Genomic DNA, 25,586 nt, shown 5'->3' on the forward strand with positions numbered 1-25,586 from the left:
TATCTTAAATTTAATAACATGCAGTATGCTTGGAATTTTTTCATTAGAAATCGCACATATATTCCTAGAAACGGGATTTCACCTAACTTAATGCATTATACAAGTACTGTTTAATTCTAACAACTGATCGCAGGCCCTGCAAAATAATTAGAAAATCTGGAAAATTTACCTTTATAAAATATTATTAGTATGTTTCTTCCCACGCTGAATGGTGCATTAAAATGCTGCCTGCACAGTTTTAGGTGGCAGCAGCTTTTGTGCTGGGAATCATGAGAAGCACCTCACGGCCTTAAATTCTCTATGGCAGCCACTACATTGCAGTTTTAATGGCAGGCATGGATGGGAGAGGGGTGAATATTTGCCTTTATTGGGTGTTAGCTGCACCTCATCCTTCCCTCTGATTACCCTTACAGATCAAGTTCTGTGACATTAGTGGTCAGGTCCCCAGACTAATTACTTAGGCAGAAAATCGCAGCATATCTGTGTGCTGCATTATTGGGGAAATATGCAACAACCTGGCAATAATGCAAAAATACACACAGCATTGAAAAGACAGACTTGCACATGCAGGCAACACATCAATCTACCACAACAATACAGACCACCTTTTGCACTACCATGTACGTGTTTTTCTTTTATTTCTATTTGTGTTTCACACTGACTTGTCTTTTTCTGATTCACTGTCTTGCAGAATTTATGTGTAACTTAAGTATCATTTATGTTGTGTGCATTTCTCAAAGTCTACGTGCCTATGATGTTACCTCAAACAAAATTTACATTGTCCCTGTACCTCGATATACTTGCACAATAAACTTGTTTCGACTAAACTCGACTCAATGTCCCAGCAGGGAATCTATAATTTTAATTATCCTAGATGGCAAGCAATAAACTTTCTTCCTCGTTTTACTGTGAGTTATATTTGAAGGTCATAAGTTGCGCACCATGGCTTCAATTGCTGTCGGTAAGGCAGAAATGAACATTGCATCAGTTGGCAATGTTATCACTTGAATGAATAACATTGGATAATTGTCAGCCACACCAAGGTGAATTGAATTCATGCGTAGACACAAAATGCTGGAGTAGCTCAGAGGGTCAGGCAGCATCTTTGCCGGAAATGGATAGGTGACGTTTCGGGTTGGGGCCATGCTACAGACTGATTGTGGGGGTGGAGGGGGGGAGGAAACTGGAAGCAAGAAAGGACCAGGACAAATGAGGACTGGCAACAGATGACCTCAGATAGGGAGGTTCCCTGATGGGCCGATTGTTGGCTAGGGATGGTGTGATCCCAAGAGGAATACATCGTTGCGAACTGTGGAACTGGTCAACTGATTTTTAGAGGAGGAAAGGGGTCAAGGGAAGGTGGGGTGAGGAGAGGGCAAGGAGAGGGTGGAGGGGAGTGTTTGTAGGTGACCTAAAATTAGAGAATTCAATGTACTTACCATTGAGTTGTAAGCTACCCAAGCAAAATATGAGATGACATTCCTCCAATTTGGTGTGGCATCACTCTGGCAATGGAGTAGACCCAAGCCAAAAAGGTCAGTATGGGAATGGGAAGGAATTAGAATGGTCAATAACTGAGAGATCCAGTAGGCCTTGGCAGACTGAGTGTAAGTTTTCAGCGAAATGGTCGCTGAGTCTACGCTTTATTTTGCTTTGGTCCAATTTATCAATGGGCAGAACTTTCACTGGAAATTATTGTGATGGTATTAAAATTGCAGAAACATTATTACGCCCAATTTAAGCTTAAAAATGGGTGGCACCAAGCTCCATCTAACAGTTGTCTTGGGTTGTAGTAAACACGGTAACCATAAATCTTTTTGTTACATTAACCTTAACATTAACCTTAAAATATTTGTGATTTTGTGAAATTATTTAAAAAAGTGAAGAAATTTAAGAAATTATTTATGCACAGTGCATAAACAGTGGTTGGAAAGTTCATAAAGGTTTGGGTTCAAAATGTGAGGAGCAAGTGTTTGGGAAGAGCCAGAACTGGCTGCCCTTTATTTTCCTTTATCCCTGAATGATATTCCAGTGATTTCCACAGACAGTCATGCATTCCCAGCGTTTTTCAGATGAGCAACGTACATTCTCCTGCTGTCCCTACTTGCATTCCTCTTTTGAAAAAAAAACAACCTACACCTGCAGTCAATTGACTACAATTCCTGGCAAATGTATGCTAACGCAAAGATGGTAAAGCAAAGCTGTACCAACATATTCATCAGGGAATGTGATGTGCTCAAGGGTGGGAGTGCCTCTGTGGCATTGAAAATACAAAGTCAGCAGTCTTCCCCCACTGCTTCTTCTCTGCTTATACTGCTTGGAGACTGCTCCCTGCCGACATTACCAATCTTCTACCCACAGCTGCACAAACATCATTGAAAAAGACACCGTTGCGTAGACACACACAAGAGAGGCATAAAACAGTACAAAAGGAACAAGAAAAAAAGTGTCATGAGAAAAGGCAAGAAATTTAGATGGGGTGGGTGGGAGGGGGGGAGAGGAAAGTACAGATGAATGGGAGAGAATGAAAAATTAAGGGTAAGTTACAGTTCCCTCATTGTTGACCTATTCCTCATTGTTTGAATTTAATATGTGGCAAGCAGGAATGAAAACCTTTAAAAGCAGTGAAAAACAAAGTTGTAACAATGAGGATATTCTACAGTTGATTCTCCCAGATCAGATGGAATTGGAAGAAAGATGCAGAATCAGAAATGAACCTTAAAAGGCACCTTGAATAAAGAATTGTATATTCTGGGGGCAACTGTGTTCAAACAGCCAACAGAAATTCCTGCTTATTTAATTTAGGTCTTTTTAAGCTGAGACTAATAAATATTTTCAACTTCATACAATATATGGTCCTCATTCAAACAACAGCATCTGCCATAGTGCGGAGGTAACATACTTTGCTCCACGGATTATAATTGTGGATCCAAATTGTTTGTGTATTAATTCAAAGAAATTAAAAGGAATCTACACCATGATTTTCGTGAACTGTATGGGAATGAACCCAGGCTTAAATAATTTGGAGTCAAAACCAGATTTTTTCAAATAAATCAACAGTAAACCAGATTGTAGTTTTTTTCAGGTACTTACTAAGTTGCAAACTTAACAAGTGCACTGACTAACTGATTAGCTGTATTTAGGCCTGAAATATGGCTGATAGATACATAATTTAATTTCTCTTCACAGAATACAATGGCCACCAACTACATCTGGAAAAGAGTGACCAAAAATTTAGATAGCACAAAGGAGATCTGCAGTTGGAAAGCTGAGGCTGATTAATGTGGTCGACATGCAATTCAAATAAGTTAAATATAACAATGTATGTATTAGCTGGAAATAATATCTTAAACATGTGGTATGAATAGAAGAATGAATGCTTGCTGACAATGAAATAAATATTTCAACGCATGAAATGGCTATAAATCAATTTCACCATGACTCAAATTATTTATTTAATTCATTTATGAAAATATTTATCATATCGCACAATCCAATTATTTCCATGTGTAAAGCTTCTGAATTTCTTCCTAAATATATTTTGCAGTTATTGCTTAAATCTCAAATCCTTTGGTCTAACATCCACTTTTTCCAATTGAAAATTTAAAGATAAATTCAAATTCACCCTTAATAATGCCGGGTATTCATTTAGGTTTTTTATTTCAAATATTTCAAAGTTAACCAAACAATAATAAATTAAGTGTGTTTTAATCAGCTTCAAAGGCAAAGAGGGTGCATTTAATATGATCTGTAAAAAACTAATAATCACTGCTAATCTTGCTCAGACTCGCCAACTTTCACTTCTCAGGAATGGTAAACACATACAGTGCCCTCCATAATGTTTGGGACAAAGACCCATCATTTATTTATTTGCCTCTGTACTCCACAATTTGAGATTTGTAATATAGAAAAAAAAAATCACATGTGGTTAAAGTGCACATTGTCAGATTTTATAAAAGGCAATTTTTATACATTTTGGTTTCACCATGTAGAAATTACAGCTGTGCTTATACATACTCTTCCCATTTTAGGGCAACATAATGTTTAGGACACATGTCTTCACAGGCGTATGTAATTGCCCAGGTGTGTTTAATTGCCTCCTTAATGTAGGTATAAGAGAACTCTCAGCACCTAGTCTTTCCTCCAGTCTTTCCATCACATTTGGAAACTTTAATTACAGTTTATCAACATGAGGACCAAAGTTGTGCCAATGAAAGTCAAATAAGCCATTATGAGACTGAGAAATAAGAATAAAACTGTTAGAGACATCAGCCAAACCTTTGGCTTACCAAAAACAACTGTTTGGAACATCATTAAGAAGAAAGAGAACACTGGTGAGCTTACTAATCGCAAATGGACAGGCAAGCCAAGGAAGACCTTCACAGCTGATGCAGAAGAATTCTCCCTTTACTAAAGAAAAATCCCCAAACACCTGTCCAAAAGATCAGAAACACTCTTCAGGAGTCAGGTGTGGATTTGTCAATGGCCACCGTCCACAAAAGACTTCATGAACAGAAATACAGAGGCTATACTGCAAGATGCAAACCACTGGTTAGCCTCAAAAATAGGATGGCCAGGTTACAGTTTGCCAAGAAGTACTTAAAAGAGAAACCACAGTTCTGGAAAATGGTCTTGTGGACAGATGAGAAGAAGATTAACTTATATCAGAGTGATGGCAAGAGCAAAGTATGGAGGAATGAAGGAACTGCCCAAGATCCAAAGCACGCCACCTCATCTGTGAAACACGGTTATGGCCTGGGCATGTATGGCAGCTGAAGGTACTGGCTCACTTATCTTCATTGATGATACAACTGCTGATGGTAGTAGCATAATGAATTCTGAAGGGTATAGACACATCCTATCTGCTAAAGTTCAAACAAATGCCTCAAAACTCATTGGCCGGCGGTTCATTCTAGAGCAAGACAATGATCCCAAACATACTGCTAAAGCAACAAAGGAGTTTTTCAAAGTTAAAACATTGTCAATTCTTTAGTGGCCAAGTCAATCATCCGATGTGAACCAATTGATCATGCCTTTTATACACGGAAGAGAAAACAGAAGAGGACTAGCCCCCAAAACACACATAAGCTAAAGATGGCTGCAATACAGGTCTAGCATAGCATCACCAGAGAAGACACCCAGCAACTGGTGATGTCCATGAATCACAGACTTCAAGCAGTCATTGCATGCAAAGGATATGCAACAAAATACTACTCATAACTACTTTCATTTACCTGACATTGCTGTGTCCCAAACATTATGGTGCCCTGAAATGTATGAAACTATGTATAAACACTACTGTAATTTCTACATGGTGAAATCAAAATGTATAAAAATGGCCGTTATTAAAACCTGACAATGTGCACTTTAACCACGTGTAATTTTTTTCTATTACAAGTCTCAAATTGTGGAATACAGAGGCAAATAAATAAATGATGGGTCTTTGTCCCAAACATTATGGAGGGCACTGTAGTATTGTGGTTTTAAAATCTGGCTAATTTTGATTCGTCACCTTCAAAAATAGGCAATGCTCATCATGCTTCAACGGATATGCACCTTTTGTTACTGTTACTGATTCTAAATTACTCCAAACCTGACTGACATCCTGCAAATTGTGGTGCATTGTACTGAAACTATAATACACTGTATCAACAATTTCAGTATATTAATTATAATCACAATCCCACACACAGTGAGCTCCTGATCCCAGCTGTGCTGTCGGAGGGAGATAAAAAGGCGGGACCACAGATAGAAGGAAAATCATCCTCAGCCCACTGTCTTGTAGCTCTGGGAGCTGGTAACAGATTTGGCAACAGGAATGACAGAAAAAGAAATGGACACAGAGAAGAAAAAATAGAAATATGAGGGAAATGGAAAACCCAGGGAACTGCAAATATGAATTCTAAACAATATAAGTGTATAGCCACTTGAATTCCCACAAAATACTCGAGCCAATTTATTTATTTATCACAATGAGATGCAAATTGTGGATCACAATAGTTCATATCCTTTGTTCTTCACAAGAAGATATTAATACTGTCTGTACTGTTAATGTGACCCTCAAGCAAAGTGATGGAAGCCTGCTGTGGTGAATGCATTATCACTCAATGCAATGTCAACCTACTGAGAATAGGTAACAAGGCACCCAGCCATAATCACCTTAAGTTTTTAATGTGCAACTAATTAGAACATAGAGAAATAATGTTCCATCATTTAATAATGAGTGTCTGATCTACTATCTGAATCTAATATCCTCTCTTCAAATCATGTGAAAAAATCTTGTGACATCAGACTTAAACATCCACAAAACTGAATGTCCATCATTACCTGGAGTAGAGAATTCTAAACACAAAAGAACACATGCCTTTTTATTTATTCTCTCCTCATACAATCTCTCTCATTTGCCATGAATCAATCAAGTAAGTCCTCAATGTATCTCTACGTACAGGCAAATATATCTTTCTTAAAGAGGCAAAATGGAACATGACTATCCAGTTATAATGTCAATAAAGCTGTATATGAATGTGGCAAGATCTTTAACCCACAATGCTGCAACCTCCTTATATTGTAATAACAGCTTGAGCTTTCTAATTCCTACCTGCATGTTAACTTTCTGTAATTCATCTTCAGCACAACATTCAACATTTATCAGCCACAAATTTCTTAAATTCTGCTTTTTAATGCTCTTATCAAAGTAGATAATTTAATATTTCACAAAATTATACTTCACCAAATAGCTTATTGAACTTTGAGTTATCGTGCCTGCACCTTTGCAGACTGTACAGTTCACTCTGTACCCACTTTTATATCACTGCAGAGTCTGAACACATTTGGTCCCTTTATCTAGGTTATTCATAGATTGCCTGCAGCTGAGGCCAAAGCAATGATTTATAACTTCCCTCATAGTTACAACTTGGCAATCTGAAAAATCACCTTCCCTACCTTGATTTTTTGTTCATTAGATAATGATCAATGCAAAAATAATATGGTACATTAAAACCCATGACCATAAATGTAGTGCCCCCCCCATTAAAAAAAATATTGAAGTCTTGTAAGTTTTATCACATCCGCAGATCTTCTCAACCAATAGTTTATATAACATTTTGTTTTTTATCTTACCTTCACTGCAATCAATTTGAGAGCCAAAACATCCAACAAACAGAAAAAGAATTAAGAAATAATGAATCTGCAATAGGAAGGAATATTGGCCAGAATATTGGGATATTGGAAGTCTAGAAATCAAATTACTAAACTCTCTATCTCGTTCATGAACTCCGCCTCGTCATTGTTTGAGGTCCGCACAATTGCAGTGGCGTCATCTGTGAATATGAAAATTGAGTTAGAATAACATTTGGCTACATGATCTTTAGTGTACCGGGAGTATAGTAAGGGAAGATAGACACAAAAGGCAGGAGTAATTCAGCGGGACAGGCAGCATCTCTAGAGAGAAGGAATGGGTGGCGTTTCGGGTCAAGACCCTTCTTCAGTAAGGGGTTGAGAGCGCATCCTTGAGGGGCAATTGAGAGGTGTTGAGAATTATTGTGGAGGATATTTTGTCCCTTATCTTCAAAGATTGTATTCTGGTGGTCAGGATGATCATGCTGGAGATTTTGCCTTGATTACAATATTTTATCACCATTGCATTGAAAAAATCTTTTCAGGTGCCACATTTATCTCACCGATGACCAATCTCTATTGCTATTCCAATCTCCAACAATTTGCCCATAGTTGCTTATCCCATGGCATTTCAAATGCTCATCTTAATATTTAATTGTTGCACCAGTAATCTTCTCAGTTACCCTATGGGTGTTTTACCTCACCTGAAACCCATGCCCAATGGTAATAGGCACCTCACAATCTACCTTAGCAATTTTGGATACCTTTAAACTTGCTAAAGAATTTCAAAGTAGCATTTGTGTGATCTGAACAGATAGACGTTTCTATGCTAACTGTGATCGTCACATCTAAGAAATGGGAATATAGGGGAAAAGGCAGTAGGATGTAAATAGTGCCATGTGATCTGGTTTGAAGAAACAATAGAGTAATTATTTGGCGGAAGTTATTTGAACTAGTTTTACGATTTTAATTGCTAACTGTCAAAACTAATTTTGAGGTCATGGCACAAACTGCACTTTGAAAATGGCACACATCATAAGAATGATGTAATGGGAATTGCAATTAAAAAAAATTATTCATTCTTCAAAGTAAGTCAGGTTAACATCCTATTTTAATTATGTATTTTTTGCAGTATCACAATTTTTGAAAACATTTTACTAGATTTATTTTTGGAGCACTTCATCTAATTCATGGAGGAAACGTTAATTTAAATACAAGAGCAATGTATATACAGAAAGATTATTGACTGAAATTTTACATTAAAGTACCTTGGAAATCCAGACACTTTTCATTGTAAGTGCCAGCAAATTTGTGTTACTGCATTGCATGCAACAATGTGAAAGGACTGAACGCTTTGGCAACTGTTTACTCATATTTTCCTGACTATTGAGTAGTCCCGTATATATGGAAACAGGAAAAAGCTGTAAGTACTGAGCAGGTCTGTGGAAGGTAGAACAGAGTTGAAGCTTCAGGTTGAATGTTAATGGAATCCTGGGGCTAAGAGTGAAGGTGTAGCCAACTCCTACCCACTCTTTGAACAACTGCTATCAGACTACATCTACCCATCAGGAAATTGGTCTAGCATTATTTGCTTTACATTTTTTGAAATGTTTTCATTGATTTAAGTGTTTTTAATTCTTAATGTTCTTTTCTTAATCTCGTGAAAACGTTTCATTTTTCAGCATATTTAATAATTTCTAAAATGATTTTGAATGTCAGGATGATGACTATGTTTTGACAGTTGATTTACTCAGCTGTCCCTCTCGGCAGTATTTTTTTTTAAAGCAGCGCTTGTTTCCATCCTCCCTCATGTGACAGAGTATTATTGCTGAACACCCTGTTGCATGTCAGGAGCTTGGTGCTAGGTTTAGAGCCAGCATTGCTCACTGACTTGGGATGGGGAGATGTGAACAAGGTGAATATGCTCTCTCTTAGGCCATTGCCAAACACAGTCATCTCACCACAGATGACAGCTGTGTGCGGCAGCAGTAAAATTGCTGCCTTACAATGCTAGAGACCCGGGTACAAGCCTGACTACGGGTGCTGTCCGTACGGAGTTTGTATGTTCTCCCCGTGACGTGTGTGAGTTTTCTCCCGGATCTGCGGTTTTCTCCCACACTCCAAAGACATATTGGTTTGTAGGCTGATTAGCTTGGTATAATTGTAAATTGTCCCTACTATGCGCAGGATAGCGTTAGTGTGCGGGGATCGCTGGTCGGTACGGACTTGGTGGGCCGAAAGACCTGTTTCCCCGGTGTATCTCTGAACTGAACGGAACTAAATATGGGGCCTTGCTCAACGCTGTGCTAATAGAAACCAGTCCGTTTGATCGCAGGATGGACCTTCCTGCCATTTTACTGTCAGATTAATTTGGCTTTCTTGGTGGATATCAGGAGGTGCTTGGTCTGGAGCATTGAAAATTATTGCTTCCACATGAAGCCTAGTGGTGGTGGTCTCTTCATTAATTCTCCACCCACTGATTGCATGAACTAAATTTAAGTTTTAAATACTCTATGTCAGCATTAGCCTGCAAAGCTAGTAAAGACAGAAAATGTAACATGCACATCAGAATGCTAAAAAAAACATAGAGCTAAAAGCAACAGGTTGGTTCTAAGCATTTTATGTGATACCATACTAAGTTTTGTGATGGAGAATATTGTTTTAAACTTAAGGAGATTCATAGTTGGAATGAATAGGTTGAGAAGTAAATGTAAAGATTCTAAAGCCAATTAGATGGGGATATTTTTATATGGAAAAAATAAAAAAGGTAGGAAAAATGTATAATTATTCCATTCAATGTATAATTAGTGCATGGAAATGAGATGTAGGAATCACATCTGAATTAATTAATTAATACAGGAGCAAAATCTGACTCTAATGTATCACTTTCACTGGTGAATCGGATGTTTGTGCATGTAAACCGCTCTAAGAACTTGTGAATATAATTTAAGATGAAACATCACTGTAGAAATGGTACTGGTACTCGAATGAATATAAAGGGAGGATAGCTTTGGGGTGATCCATTTAAATCATTAAGGTAAAGATAAGGATCTATGGTACAGGATCCCTGTGTAAACCAGCATCTACAGTTCATTGTTTCCATAAGAAGATACAGTGTCAGCAAGATGAAGGAGCTAGTTATTGACTTAAGGAAACGAGGTGGAGCACATGTCCCAATCAACATCAATGGTGCTGAAATGGTGATAGTCAACTGCTTCAAGCTCCTCAGCATAAATATCACACATAACCTATCCTATACTAACGACAGTGAGGCTATGGCCGAAAAAAGCACACCAAAGCCTTACTTCCTCAAGAGACCAAGGAAGTTCAGCATGTCTCAATGATTCTTACCAACTTCTAGAAATGCACTGTCAAAAGCATCCTATGACAATGCTTCAGCGCTTCGTTTGGCCAAATCTCTGGCCAAGACCACAAAAAATTGCAGAGTTTATTGATATAGCCCAGTTTATTGCACAGCCCAGTCTCCCCAACATTGACACCGTTTATATTTCCTGCTGCCTTGGGAAAGCAGCCAACATAAGCAAAGTGATTTTCATTGTGTTCATTCCCTCTTCATCTCTCTCATGTTGGGCAGAAGATAGAAAAGCTTGACACCACGTTCCACCAGATTCAGGAACAGTTTCTTCCCAACTGACTGTTATCAGACTATTGAACAGTCCTATAAGCAAAGGTGTAGACCCAATTTTCCAAACTACCTTAATACATACCTCAGACCTTTTCTCCATAACTATAACACTATAATGCTGTAACACCATATTCTACACTCTCGTATTTTTCTGTTTGCACTATCTTTGTACTTGTGTGCGGCTTGATTGTTCTCATGTATAGCATGATTTGATTTGACTGGTGAGCATGCATACAAAAGCTTTTCACTGTATCTCGGTACACGTGACAATAATAAAATAAACCCAATAACCCAAAAGAAATCTAATTGTTCATTCCAGATCAGTTCCTTTTTTCCTCCTTCAAAATATCAGCATCAAGTGGAAGGATGAATATGAAATGTCAGAGATTTCCTGACATAAATTATCACTGAAAGGTGTGAGCTAAAATATGTTGAGATATTCCAACTTCCCTGCAGTAGGAATATGAACATATTTAAATTCTCACGTATACTTCACAAGGCAATGCAATTATTTTCATCCTCCACCCTTCATTACACGCCCTACCATTTAGTAACTTACCAGATGAATTATAAATAGAACCCCAGCCTTTCCCTGTTCTCTCTTCTACTTTCAGGGAGAAGATACCAAGTCTGAAACCCCAGACATCCAGACTTAATCACAACTTCTTTGCCTCTGCCACCAGGCTCCTAAACCCATCAATTTTTTCACACATCCTTCCAAAATGTGCTGCCATGCACTTTTATTCTTAAATCTGTCTCATTCCATTATTGTACCTTAATATTTTTTGCACTAGTTCAAATTAACTTACAATCTTGCACCATTCACTGAATTTCTTGGTGTACCTTGACACAGATAGACACAGGCACAGGCACAGGCACACATACACCCACAGACAGTTTATTCTGCAAGATTCATCTGGACATGTAATTCTATTGAATTTTGCTGCAAATGAAAATAAACGGCTCTGAAATATCTGAAATATCTGAAATATGTAGAGGCAGGTCAGGATTAGAGGGACAAACAATGGGTGGTGGAACACCTTTCCCACGACATTTCCAAATGACTTAGTTTATCATGTGCTTTTGTAAATTAAAACAAAGATTGTCCAGTGAATGAAAATTATTAAGACTTTTCCTAAACTGCTTTCCCTGTAATAAAAATAATCCTGCCTAACAATAAAATAATTTAGAGGTAATCATAGATTGAAAACCAGAACTGAAATAATAAATGATCCATGTCTTTTGGAACATTTGTCATTTGTAAACATGGGTAACTTATCGTTCTGTCAGATTTCATAAATCCAGCAAGTTCATCTGTGGTTTTTGATTGTGCAGAAGAGGTACGAGAAGCCTTGAAGGCAAAACGTGTCAAGTACTGTTAGCAACACAAAGCTCACACATATGAAAATGGCCAGAGAAACAGTCTATTTTTGTCCAAGAATTTATTATATATCCGTAAATTATTATCCACTCAGTTTAGCAGTTAGAAGGGATGAACACATTATATCATTTACCATTAGGCAAAGGACTACAAAGGAGCAGAGCTACATTTCACATGCCATGGAATGGAAAATAAATATTAACTCTTCATACCGAGCACATTGAGAAAGACCAGAGTAAGGAGGGTAACGTTCTATGCAGGAAACGCTTGTGTGTAGTTTCTCTTATCACTACATTAAACAGTATAGAAGGAGACAATTCAGCCGAGCATCCCTGTACCAGCTCTTTGATAGTTATACAATTAGTTCCATTATCAATCTATCCACCCCAACCTTTTCTCATCACACATGGATCTGTAAATGTTTCCTTTTCAAGTATCTCGCAAAATCGTCTCTTGTAACAAGGGCATTCAAGTCGAATTTATGCACTAGTATGGTGAGGTACGGGTATGATGAAAATCTTGCTTACATTCCTGAGATACGTTTGCAAGGGAGGTCTCTTTAAAAAATATGAGTGCACTTTGGGGCAGTCTACCATGTAAGCAAATACCCAAGTAAATTCTGCCTGTTTTTGTGCACTTCAAGAAACCAGATGTGATGTTTTATCTTGAGCAAAACGCAAAGTGCTGTAGCAACTCAACAGGGCAGGCAGCATCTGCGGATGGAATGGACAGATGACATTTTGGATTGGGATCCTTCCTCAGACTGATTAGAATAGGGGGAGTGGTTAACATGGAAAATATAGATGGGATAAAGGACAAAGCCTGGTGAGTGATAGGTGGATGCTTGCTGGAAAGAAAACTGATGGGGAGATGATAGGTGGGTGCCGGTGAGAGGGGTTTGATTGACAGAAGCTGGAAGAGAGACATGGGAGCAGGACAACTCAACCATATCCACCTTACACTTGCCAGGCTTTGTCTCATTCCACCTCTTTTCCAACTTTCTCCCCCATACTCCAATCAGTGTGAAAAAAGATCCTGACCCAAAATATTGCTGCCTGACCAAATGAATTCCTTTGAGTTTTGCTGAGGTACCCAGCATCTGCAGTCTTGTGTTTCTGTGCTTTCCATGTTGGTTATAATGTCTGGTTGCCTGCCCAATGCAATAGTGAGCAGCAATCTATGCCCCTACTGCCCCTGATGATACTGTGATCTGAGTATCCGAGGAAGATCAGAGCATCCTTCAAGATAATGAATCCATGAAAAGCATTCAAATGGTATTCCTGACCAGCTACTAATGACCTGCATGGACCAATCTTTCGCTTCTGCAGTCTGAAGTTCCTACCTACTTCAAAATGGCATCTGTCATACCGATGACCAAGAAGAGCAGAGTGAACTCCCTCAATGGCCATCTTGTAGTCCTTACATCCACCGCAATGAAGTGCATCACGTTATTGGTTATGGCACAATCCATTTCCTGCCTCAAATATGAGCAGGATCTGCTTCAATTTGCCTATTGCCACAATGGGCCACCAGTAGATGCTATCTCATGGGCTCTTCATTCAGTTCTGATCCCTACTTTAGATAACAGGAACAACCTATGCCAGGCTACTGTTCATTGGCTGTGGCTCAGCATTAAATAATATCATCCCCTCCAAATTCATTAACTAGCTCCCAAGATTCAGGCCTCTGTGGGTCCCTTTGCCACTGGATCCTTGACTTCAAAACTGACAGCCCTCACTCAGTGTGGATCGGTAACAACATCCCCTCCTCATTGACCATCAACACAGTTGCACCTCAAGGCTTCTGCTCTACTCACTTATAAACGCATGACTATGTGACTGAGCATAACTTCAATGTTATCTATAAACTCGCCAATGACACCACTGCAGACGGCCGAATCACCAGTGGTGATGAGTCAGCGTACAAGAGAGAAATAGAACACCCGGTTGAGTAGAGCTGCAATAACAACCTCTCTCTCGCTCAGCATCAACAAGATCAAGGAACTAATCATTGTCTTCAGAAACGTCCTGACTGGACGACCACAATATGTCAGGCTACAGAACTGTGCCTTGGACATGGCAGTGAGCAACACAGGGACCCCACAGTGGATGGTCCTCTCTCCCTTCCTGTTCACCATCTACACCTCGGACTTCAGATATAACTCAGACTCCTGCCACCTGCAGACGTTTTCAGATGAAGGGGCAGAGCTGGCTGTACTTTTTGAGAAGGCTCCGCTCCTTCAACATCTGTAGTAAGATGCTGCAGATGTTCTACCAATCGGTGGTAGCCAGTGCCATATTCTTCACTGCTGAGTGCCAATAGGATCAGCAAACTCATCAGGAAGGCTGGCCCCATCCTGGAGGCGAAGTTGGATTCATGGGAGATGGTCTTGGAGGGGAGGATGCTCCTCAAACTGCAGAGCATCCTGGACAATACAGCTCACCCCGTCCATGACACACTGAGGAACTGAGGAGGTACCTCCAGCAACAGCCCCCCCCACCGTATCGTAAAAGGTAAGTTGGGAGACCACGCATCAATTTTCAACAGTGGGTTAGTGGTGGAGTGATAACAGCTTCAAATTTCTGGGTGATACATCTCAGGTGACCTGTCCTGAGCACAGTGCATCGATGTAATCATAAATAAGGCCACCAGCACCTATACTTTCTTAGAAATTTAAAGAGATTCAGTACTTCTCTGAATATGCTAACAAACATTTACAGATGCGCTGTAGAAAGCAGCATGACTAGTTGCATCAAGGTCTGGTATGGCAATAACAACACACAGTATTGCAAAAGGGTTGCAGGAAGCAGTGGACTCAGCCCAGTTGAACTCCTGGTGCAAAATTTTGATTACAAATTTCTATTAGAAATGGATGAAGCATCTGAGGTGCACATCATATTCATCTAGATCAGGTGCTAAATGACCCTGTGAGCTGTTTTAAAAGGATCACCAGGTTACTCATAAAGGGTCAAGAAATCTTTCCCCTCCCCCCTTCTCCAACCTTAATGCACACAGCTCACTGCCAGCAAGTGTAGCTTGACCCCAAACAGTTTTGCATTGGAGCAACCACTCCATTTACTTCACTTACTTCAAACATTTCTATGCTGTCTGAAAAAAAATATATAAAACACTTGAGAGTAGGAAAAAGTTAAATGGACACATTTTTTTTGTGAATTCGTCAATTGAGTTTAAATTTAATTGAAAAATTCAAATAAGTTTTTTTTTGTCAGACGAATAATTGCAAAAACATATTCCTGATCATATATGAACTGGAACTGAAAATTCCCGGCACCGGGAATTTTATCAAATAAAATAAAACTATTCTGAAATATTGATAAAATTTCAATTGATTAAGTTTGTAGCTGATCTGCTGTATTATTAAAACAGGAAAATATTCTCATAGCATGGTCTGCCAATATAGGTCTGTTTCACCATGTTATAAAACATGCATTTGCAAAGCATAAAAGAACTGGCTGGTAGCTCATATCTTTATTTTAATTCATTCATTCTTGTGAATGCTGCTCCTGAATCACTTTGTCCCAGGAACTGTCGGCTTCAATCAACATCACCCCAATGAATTACTGCATGGCCTGCTTCAACTTAGTTGGTTATGAAGGAGCAGGAGCATTGTGGCAGAGGGCTGGAGACAGATATAAATCTGGGGGAATAGCCTTCATTTCTACACAACTCACAGAATAAACATTCTCTATCCTCTTAAATTGTAGACTTTGGTCTTTAATTTGCTTAACCTTACATTTTTATTTAAGCTTTTAATTTCAAGTACAGGTAAATATCGTGCTCAGCAAAATCAAGATAAGGGCCATTGACTACCTGATATTGAATCCATTAAAGGGCGACACAGTGGTGCAGCAGTAGAGTTGCTACATTGTTACAGTGTCAGAGAGCTGGGGTCAATCCTGAACATGGGTGCTGTCTCTACATTCTCCCTGTGACTATGTGGGTTTTCTCCAGGTGCTCCGGTTTCCTCCCGCATTCCAAAGACATACATAATTGTCGGTTAATTGGCTTCTGTAAATTGTCTTTTGTGTGTAGGTTAGAACTAATGTAAGGGTGTTCGTTGATAGGCGTGAACTTGGTGGGCCGAAGGATCCATTTCTATGCTGTATCTCTAAACTAAACCAAACTAATGGTCACGACATTTGTTTTGTGCATCATTATAAATATGTGATTCTTCTGATTGGATTTTTCTTTAATTATTTGCCCCAGTTGATTCATTATGGGAAGGTCTGCAGAGGACGTTAGTGTCTCAACCAAAACATCCATCAGCGGCAGAGTGAAAATGGATCACTAATTGTTAAAACAAAAATCATAATTGACCAACCTCTGAGCAACCTCTGACTTTATCCACAAGTCAATGAACAAGGCCAGATTGGAGATTATAAAACTGGAAATTCCAACTGAGGACTTCTGACAGAATAGGGGATAAAACTACCATCTGCACACAAATGATTTCTATATTTGCTTTGGTACATTTCTCTTGGTGCCAGGTTTCCAATCTTTGATCATATGTGGCCTGCAGTAGCTCCCAAGATAAGCTTGCCAGAGTCGCTAAGGATGACTGTCAAGGAGGTCAGATCAGATAACTTGAAGATAGGCTCAAAAAGCTTCAGAAGATGGGTCTCAACCCGAAATGTCACCCATTCCTTCTCTCCAGAGATGCTGCCTGTCCCGCTGTTGCTCCAGCTTTTTTGTGTCTATCTTCGGTTTAAACCAGCATCTGCAGTTCCTTCCTACATGTAATGATGTGACCCGAACACACGTTAAGATACAACTCATGTTTATTAAATCACTTACAGCATAGGATCTGCAGTATAGAAACATAGAAAATAGGTGCAGGAGGAGGCCATTTGGCCCTTCGAGCCAGCACCGCCATTCATTGTGATCATGGCTGATCGTCCCCTATCAATAACCCGTACCTGCCTTCTCCCCATATCCTTTGACTCCACTAGCCCCAAGGAGCTCTATATAACTCTCTCTTAAATCCATCCAGTATGTTACAGCTCCGAGCTGCTACATTTACTGGCTGGCGTAGGCGAGCTCTTGATATTATAAAGCTCGTACTAGCTACTACTAACAAACACTATAATTGGCTAGCATGCAATAGCCAATCTACACTACATATCAGATGACTTGAGTGATTCTATTGAAGTTCTTATTCATGAAACTGGCCATGTGGTTCCTGATTGGAATAGTGGAAACCCTAAAATAAAAACAGCTAAAGGAAATCACGAGTAAAGACCAGCTGGAAGAACTGATGACCAGGTATTAGCACAGAGTCTGCAGCAGCCATGACTAGCTAAACCCGATGAACGACATGTGTAAGGTGAGTAAAACTGAGGATGGTTCAATGAGAGCTGATGGCAAAATGAGACATTACCACAATAAGCGGAGTTTTGGAAGATTTATTTTGTTACTGTTATTCTGATCCTATGCATAGAGAAAAGGAAATAACAGCTTTTAAAAGAGAGATTTAAATAGGCCAGTTGTTTGATTCAAATTTGTTGTTTAACCATATTCCTTCCTTCATTCCTTCCATCCATCCATTCATCCATCCATCCATACATCCATAACTAAAACTCTGATCTTGTTATCTTCCGGTTTGCGCGGGCGTTCTTTTTGCGCAAAAACAGTTTGCGATAGCTCTACAATTTTTCGCCAGTTTACTCACCGTTCTCCCGTGCTGCGATTGCACCAAGTTTAGTTCCTATCAGTTGAATGTTGTAAAAGTCAGCGAGGTCTAAAAATCTTAAAAACCGTGCGTGCGCAAATTGATCTCTTCTCCTGCCAGTCAACGCCACGTGGATTAGTCTCTTCCACTGTCACTCCCCGAGACAGTCCGCCCTTTCCTGCCCAGCCCAGCCCAGCCCAGTCGGACACCCATCCCAGCGCAGCCCAGAGTCGGACACCCATCCCAGCGCAGCCCAGAGTCGGACACCCATCCCAGCGCAGCCCAGAGTCGGAGACCCAGCCCAGCCCATAGTCGGAGATGTCGCCAAACGGAAAGCGGAGACTCTGATCCCGGCGGAGGAGAACAGCCAGCAACCAGCGCCTGCTGTGAGTCCCCATCGCACCCCCAATTCCAGCCACTACAGCTATGGTCCCACTTGCTGGCTCCTCCCTCGTGATGCCCCCCTCTCCTCCATGACTCTTCCCCCATATTTTCTCCGAGCTCACTCCCCCCTCCACCCCCCCAGCCCGTACACCCCTCTCCCCCACAAATCCCTCTCGCCCACCCACCCCTCGCCCCATAAGCCCCTCTGCCCACACACCGCCTGCCCACACACACCCCCCCTCCCACACACACACACACCCATCCGCCACTGCACACTCACACCCCTGCCCCCACAACTCCTGCCCCCACAACCCCCCCACCAACCCTCCCCTACAAACCCCCCAAAACAACCTCCCACAACAACCCCCCACAACCCCCCCACCACCACAACCGCCCTCACCCCCACAATCCCCGCGCACCCCCACAACCCCCCCCCCACCCCCACAACCGCCCCCAACCCCACAACCTCCCCCCCACCCCCACAACACCTGCGCAGTTAGGAGCTATAGGTGTGTGGTGGAATATTGCGTTGGGGAACGGGTTGCGTTAGGGGAACAGGTGAGTGGTGGAATATTGCGTTGGGGAATGGGTTGCTTTGGGGGACCAGGCCTCCCGTGTGACTGGGACCCAATGGGTCCCACTTAGTCTAGTTGTTACTAAAGACAATGACTAAGAAATTCTAAAATACAATTCATAGTTTCATAGGCAAATTTGTTTGAAAGGAAACACTTCTGTAGATTAAAGGGGCACATTCATACATCTAATTCATATCCTGTACATAGGCTGCTGGGAATATGCAATGATTACCACATGTGGGCAATATTAATCTGATATCAATGGTACACAACAGCATTGAATATGTGGGACTGTAAATGACGCAGACCTGGCATAATGGAGTAAACTTTAACTGAAGACCTTTGACCTGCTTCATTGTTACAGTATATGAAGGGTCCAACATTTCCTGAATACTTCTGGGAAGATTAAGAAATCCCATTTCTTCCAGGTAGGTGATTTAATTTTGCTTTACTAGTGATAGTCCCAATGACTTCAACCCACTTTCATACCGACACTCATTAACCCTCCCACTAACAATACTCCAATCTATCATGCCTCAACTCTGATCCTCTCCTCAAATCTCTCCAATATCACTTTGCCCAACAACTCTCGCCATGGTTCTCCCCCTCTCCCTTTCACGCACAGCAACACGCACCTTTCAATCATCTCCACTACCAATCTCAATGATCCCATCTTCCAGCCGCAGTGGAATCCTCTCATCCTCCCCCAGTTACGATACGATATGATAGAACTTTGTTTATCCTAGGAGGGAAATTGATCTGCTAACAGTCATGAGACACAAAATACATGAAACATGAAAAAAGTGACGTGGAAAGGATTAGGGATGTGCAAAGATTGGGGAGGAGGGGGGCTGAGGGGAGTCAGTCTACCCCATGATAGAAGGGGGAAGAGTTGGACAGTTTGATCTCCTGTGGCGTTCTGTACTTCCTTACTCCCCCACATCTCCCTATTTTCTCTGCCCCTCAAACTCAAACCCTCCTAAATCTTCAGCATCCATAATTGCCAAGAAATCACATGCAAAAGCCAAAATGCAAAATATTTTCTATTCCATTTCTTAGAATATCTGGGGAACTATGCCTGTTAAAACATCACTGCCTGGCATCCTTACTGGTGAGACACCACCCACCAGTCTACGGTCAGTTGGAATTCCTAACGATTGTATCTCGCCAAAACTTTGCAACATCCCTGCACAGGTCTGATGAATTTTGTTACATTGTTATATCATCCCCTGGCACATCTGCTGTTCGGAATATTCCTTGAACAAGTCTGAATGCAGTACTTGTACAACTAGAAGAATGCAGTAATTCAGGTATTTTTTTTAAACCTTAAAGTTTCGGCATGTGTTTTATAGAACAAGCCAGAAATTCAGTGACACAACTGTACAAATTTGCCTGATCTCCGCTTTGATGGCAGTTGAGTCCACTAAATGCACCATTAAGTTGTAAATATGATTTTAAAAATTCCAGTCCTAATTACTCTCTAGTTGTTCCTTCCGAATCATGCACATATGTGGGCATTATCAGTTACTGATTTACAGACCAATGTATGTATCAAGGTACTTATCCAAACGTTGTCAAAGTGTAAAATAAATTTCAAAAAACACGCGTGGCAAAAAGAACAGATTGAATGTTGGAGAATTTGATTCTTAAATGTTTTTTTACACGTACTTTGTGCTTTGTTAAATTATGTTTTGTGGCTTTGGAATATAACTTTTATCAAAAAAGTTAAAATTGAACCTAAACATGTTTGACATAGGAAGCCTGGCTCTCCACAAAAGCAGGAAGTTCAAATTAAAAGTCACAAGCATGGAGGACAAACATCTCTTTTCGGACAAACTGTTGCTAAACCAGTAATAACATTCAATTTGTCCCATTAATTGAAGAAAGCACATGCATTGCATTTTCCCTGGCAGCAGCTTTCAATGATCCCTTCATATCTGTAAATTGCTGTATTTACATACCTTCACAAGTATAAATACTTTATAGAAATATAGCCCGTTTTCATCATTGCAATTTCTTTTTCAACTTTACTGAAGAAATAAATCAAAGAACTGTTAATTTAGTAACAAGAAAACGTTCCCCAAGTATTGAGTCTAAACTCCGTGGATGCTGACAGCATTTCAATAGAGAAACACAAAAAGCATTTAATAATCATAGAACTGTCCGAGAAACAACATATCCTGGGTTTAAATCTATCAGCTTCACGCAAAATTTCCCATGTTAAATATATCTTTGTCTCACAAACATTGATGTCACTGTTAGAAATGTCTTACTACCTGCAAATGGACTCCCTCAGCTTCCGCCTAATCTCAGGTTCTTCTGTGAGGAATATCAATGAGACTGCCTTCTTATATGGATTCTGAGACATTGTCAGTAGCCTCCTTCACTGACTGGTACAAGTGACTTCTTACAAAAGCTGCACAAGAACTGATCTGCTTTTTAAAAAAAAAAGAGCATTAGACCTGGTCTCATGCTGTGCAACTCCGAATTAGTCTACATGGAGCCTTCGTTACTCATAAATTTCAATTCTATGCAGAACATATGGGATAAGCTAACCAATAGTTTCTTCCCCCTTCATTCCAGTATGACAGATTGCTTCCAGCTTTATAGCATGTGGTATTTTGCACTTTTAGTGGGAAGGAGTTTTCTTTCTCGCCACACATTTGCGAGCATCTGACCTACATCATGATGGAGACAGATTCTCTCTTTAATCCACTGCCAAATAACTAGTCGCTCAAACCCGGAGCGCTGTCTAAAACAGGAAAGTTAATCATGTGACAAGGAAGGAGGACCCTCCCTTCTTTTCTGGTAAATAATCTCATATGAATGCCACTTTGCTAATAATGCCACAAGTGATTAAAAAAAATTAAAATATAATCAAATCAGGAAACAAAAATTTGCTCTATGGAATTCAAAACATGACAAAGCAAAAAAAAATGAAACAATGAACTCAGAAGGGATTATTTTAGGGAACAAGAAACAGAATAATATTTTTTAATCAGAAACGTCTTTATACAAATCTACAATACCTCAGTTGTACTGGAAAGTAACTAGTCTGATTAATCACACTGTTTTTGAAACACATGCAAAAATCACATCTTTAAAGTTCTTAAAAGCATCATCCGACCATAAGGTCTAATTTTATGTAATTATTTTCCCCCAGTCATTTGTACTTGCAGACTTCAGATGCCTTATGAGCAGCTACAATTTGAAACAACAGTTGATGCTTACAACTCTGTACAATTCTAGATGTAGTTATTGTACAAAAGCAAATAAAGTATTTTAAGAACGTGCTGGATTTCTGGAGTATTAGAAGTCAGTCACAGAAAAATGTTGCCCTCATTTCACCATATTTAGAAAATCACCGCATAATTGGAAAAATCTGGAAAACTAATGCTTTTTTTTCTTGTCAATCTATTTAACTTAACCCATCAAAATAAAACTCGGTTTTCATAATTTCTAACTATTAATTCAAAAAACATGCCTGGCAATTTGGTGAAATTGGGCTAGTAAAATTTTCTTGACCGTCATATGATATTATTAATACTTTAATACACTCCTAATTTACATATTTAAAAGTTGTTCCACAGTAACATTTTAGTGAAACCATTAAGTCTAAAGGAAGAGAGATACAAAATGCTGGAGTAACTCAGTGGGTCAGGCAGCATCTCTGGAGACAATGGATAGGTGATGTTTTGGGTCGGGATCCTTCTTCAGACTAATTATAGTAGGGGGAGCAGGGGAGAAAAAACTGAAGTGAAAAGAAGCAGAACAAATTACAGCCAGCAACAGATGACGTCAGATGAGGCGGTTTCCTGTTGGGCAGATAGTTGGACAAAACTAGATGTATGATCAGGTGTGAGCCCAAGAGAGAGATAGATAGTTGCCAATCTGTGAAGCTTCTTCTTCTTCTTCTTTGGAGTTTTACGGCAGCCGGCATCCACAATGTTGCATTGCTGCCACCTTCTGGCTTCACTCCACAGTCCTCATGTCTTTACATTATATCCTTTTTATAAGGCCAGAGGCCCTCAAGAAATTAAACAACACCTTTACTCCTTTTTCTTCCCCTCCATACTCTAGAATGTTCTTTTCTGATATATCTGTCATTCCAATTTTCTTCATTTCACTGATCAAAACTCTTCTTTCTGTTTCATATCTTCTACATGCAACTAGAGCATGCTGAACTGTTTCCGGCTGATGGCATTCCTCACACAGCCCAGTAGGGTGTTTTCCCAACATTTTTAATGTGCTGTTCAGGTGAGTGTGTCCTATCCTCAATCTTGCTAATACTACCTGTTCTCTCCTGTTCCCCCCTCTTCTTGCTGTAATGCCCACTCTGTTTTGTAGCGAATAGAGGTGTCTCCCCTTTGTCTCCTGTTCCCAGTATTGTTGCCATTCCTGATTTATTTTCTTCCACACAATGTGTTTTCCTTCAGATTTGGATAATTGTAAGTTTACCTCTATGTTCTCTTTTTTAACGGCCTCTTTTGCTAATTTATCCACTTTTCCATTTCCTAGCACACCAATGTGTGCTGGGACCCACAACAAAGTCACGTCACTGCCCTTCCTTGTTACTTGGCTTAATAGTAGTAGAATTTCATACACTAGGTCAGGCCGCCTATGGGATGCACCAGACCCAATACTCTGGATTGCAGACAATGAGTCGCTACATATTAATACTTTGCATGGTTGCACCTGTTCTATCCACCGAACTGCCATCAAAATAGCGTACAGTTCCACTGTATACACTGCCAAATAGTTATTTGTTCTTTTGCAAATCTCAACATTCATCCCTTGCACTACCACAGCTGCCCCTGTTGTTTCAGCTACTGGGTCCTTTGATCCATCTGTGAAGATTAAGAGGTGTTCCCTGTATCTATTATATATATGGTTATGGTATTCTGTTTTTAGGTCTGAATTTTTTTCCCTCCTTTTTGCCTCCCATATCTCCAGATCAACTTTTGGGATGTTCAGTAACCATATTGGGACAGATGGCCACAATACTGCAGGGCAGAACTCTTTGTCCTCTACTTCCATGTCCCTTGCCACACCTCCTCCAACCCAGCCGAAGCTTCCAGACTGAGCCACCCCTCTCTCCCAGCACTCCTGTACTACCTGTTTTGTTGGGTGGTTCTCTCCATGACCCTTAAGGCTTAGCCAGTAATTAGCCATTAGTTGTCTGCGGCGCAGTCTCAACGGCATCTCCCCAGTTTCCACCTGTAGTGCACATACAGGTGACATCCGCACACCTCCTATACAGACTCTTAGAGCTTCCGCTTGGACTTTGTCCAACTCGGACAACACTGACTTAGATGCTGATCCATAAGCTATACTGCCATACTCTATAGTCTGGATCTGATCAGTGATACATAGATATGTTTAAGAGATAATATATCTGCTCCCCACTCTAAACCTGCTAAGCATCTCATTACATTGATGGCTTTTTTGCATTTTCCAATTATTTTTGTAATGTGGACCCTCCATGTTAATCTGGAGTCAAAATGGACTCCCAGGAATCGGAAATCTTTTACTCTTTCCAAATTGTTGCCGTATAGTTTTAACTGGACATCCTCTTTAATTTCCTTCCTTGTGAAAACCATTGTCTTTGGCTTCTCTATACATTTACCATTCTTTCCATCAGTTTACACATGTGTGCTGTTAAAGCTATAGGTCTATAATTTACTGGATTACTTGCATCTTTCCCTGGTTTTCTAATAGGCACAATGATTGCTTCCTTCCACCTCTCCGGTATTCGCCCTTCTTCCCACACCTTGTTATATAGTGCAAGTATCTTTTGGAGTCCCTCCTCACTTAGATGCTTTATCATTATGTAGCAAATATCATCCTTCCCTGGGGCTGAGTTCTTACACTTGGCCAGAGCTCTCTTTAGCTCCCCCAAATTAAATGGAATATTGTACTTGTCCTCTGTGATAACTTTCCTTTGTAAGGCCTCAACATTTTCCTCTCTTGTTCTTTCCCTACCTCTTCTTCCTTCATCTGATAAGTTGTGGGAGCTGTGAACCCTACTAAAAGTGTTAACCATTAGTTCTGCTTTGTCTTTATTTGAGACTACAGTTTGATCTCCATTTGTTAGGATAGGATAACTCCACGCCCTTTTATCACCTTCCAATTTTTTAATCATCCCCCATATCTCCCCTACCTGTGTTGTGTTTCCAATTGAATCTCAATACTTCCTCCAATATGCTCTTTTTGTTTGTCTTATAGTCCTCCTTACAATTGCCTGAGCCTGTTTGTAATTAATCATGTGTTGGTAGTTATGAGTTCTTTTTAATAATCTGAATGCTCTGTTTCTATTCACCACCGCCTCTTTACATTTATTGTCCCACCATGGCACAGCTTTCCTTTTTGATCTTCCTTTACTTTTAGGTATGGAAACTAATGCTGCTCTTTTGATACCTTCTGACAATTTATTCTCAAAGTTTTCTATATCTGTCTCTTCTTGTATCGGTTTTATATATCTATCACTTTCCTCCTTAAATTTCTCCCAATTAGCCTTTCCAATCATTGTAAAGGCTGCAGTCCACCACTTGGGCATGGCAGGATTGAAGTGGGAGGAAATACATGATGGTCTCAGTATCCAGGCGAGCCAAGAGTCAACATGTGTGGGTTAATAATATTAATGTTAATCCTACAATGGAATGCAAGAAGCTTGTTAGCCAATGGGCAAGACTTTAAGCAATTCATAGACAGTAGGAAGGAAAAACCAGATGTCGTATGTATCCAGGAAACCTGGTTGAAACCAAGTTTAGATTTTGTTCTATATGATTATGTTGC

General features: G+C 40.0%; 1 protein-coding gene across 7 annotated transcripts in view; it reads right to left on the reverse strand.

Annotated features, from left to right (window-relative positions):
* The window catches only part of nckap5 (NCK associated protein 5), a 486,547-nt gene that overhangs the window by 315,845 nt on the left and 145,116 nt on the right, over positions 1–25,586 (reverse strand). Inside the window, exon 1 of one of the 7 annotated variants that reach the window (XM_033024640.1) lies at positions 21,068–21,229. The exons of the other annotated variants lie outside the window; for them this stretch is intronic. Within the exon in view, the coding sequence (XP_032880531.1) occupies positions 21,068–21,159 (92 nt within the window). The 5' untranslated portion in view covers positions 21,160–21,229. Of the gene's footprint in view, positions 1–21,067; positions 21,230–25,586 lie in introns of those variants that run through there. 7 annotated transcript variants of the gene reach the window in all.

Source organism: Amblyraja radiata, chromosome 7 (genome assembly GCF_010909765.2).
Source record: "Amblyraja radiata isolate CabotCenter1 chromosome 7, sAmbRad1.1.pri, whole genome shotgun sequence".
Classification (NCBI taxonomy): domain Eukaryota; kingdom Metazoa; phylum Chordata; class Chondrichthyes; order Rajiformes; family Rajidae; genus Amblyraja; species Amblyraja radiata.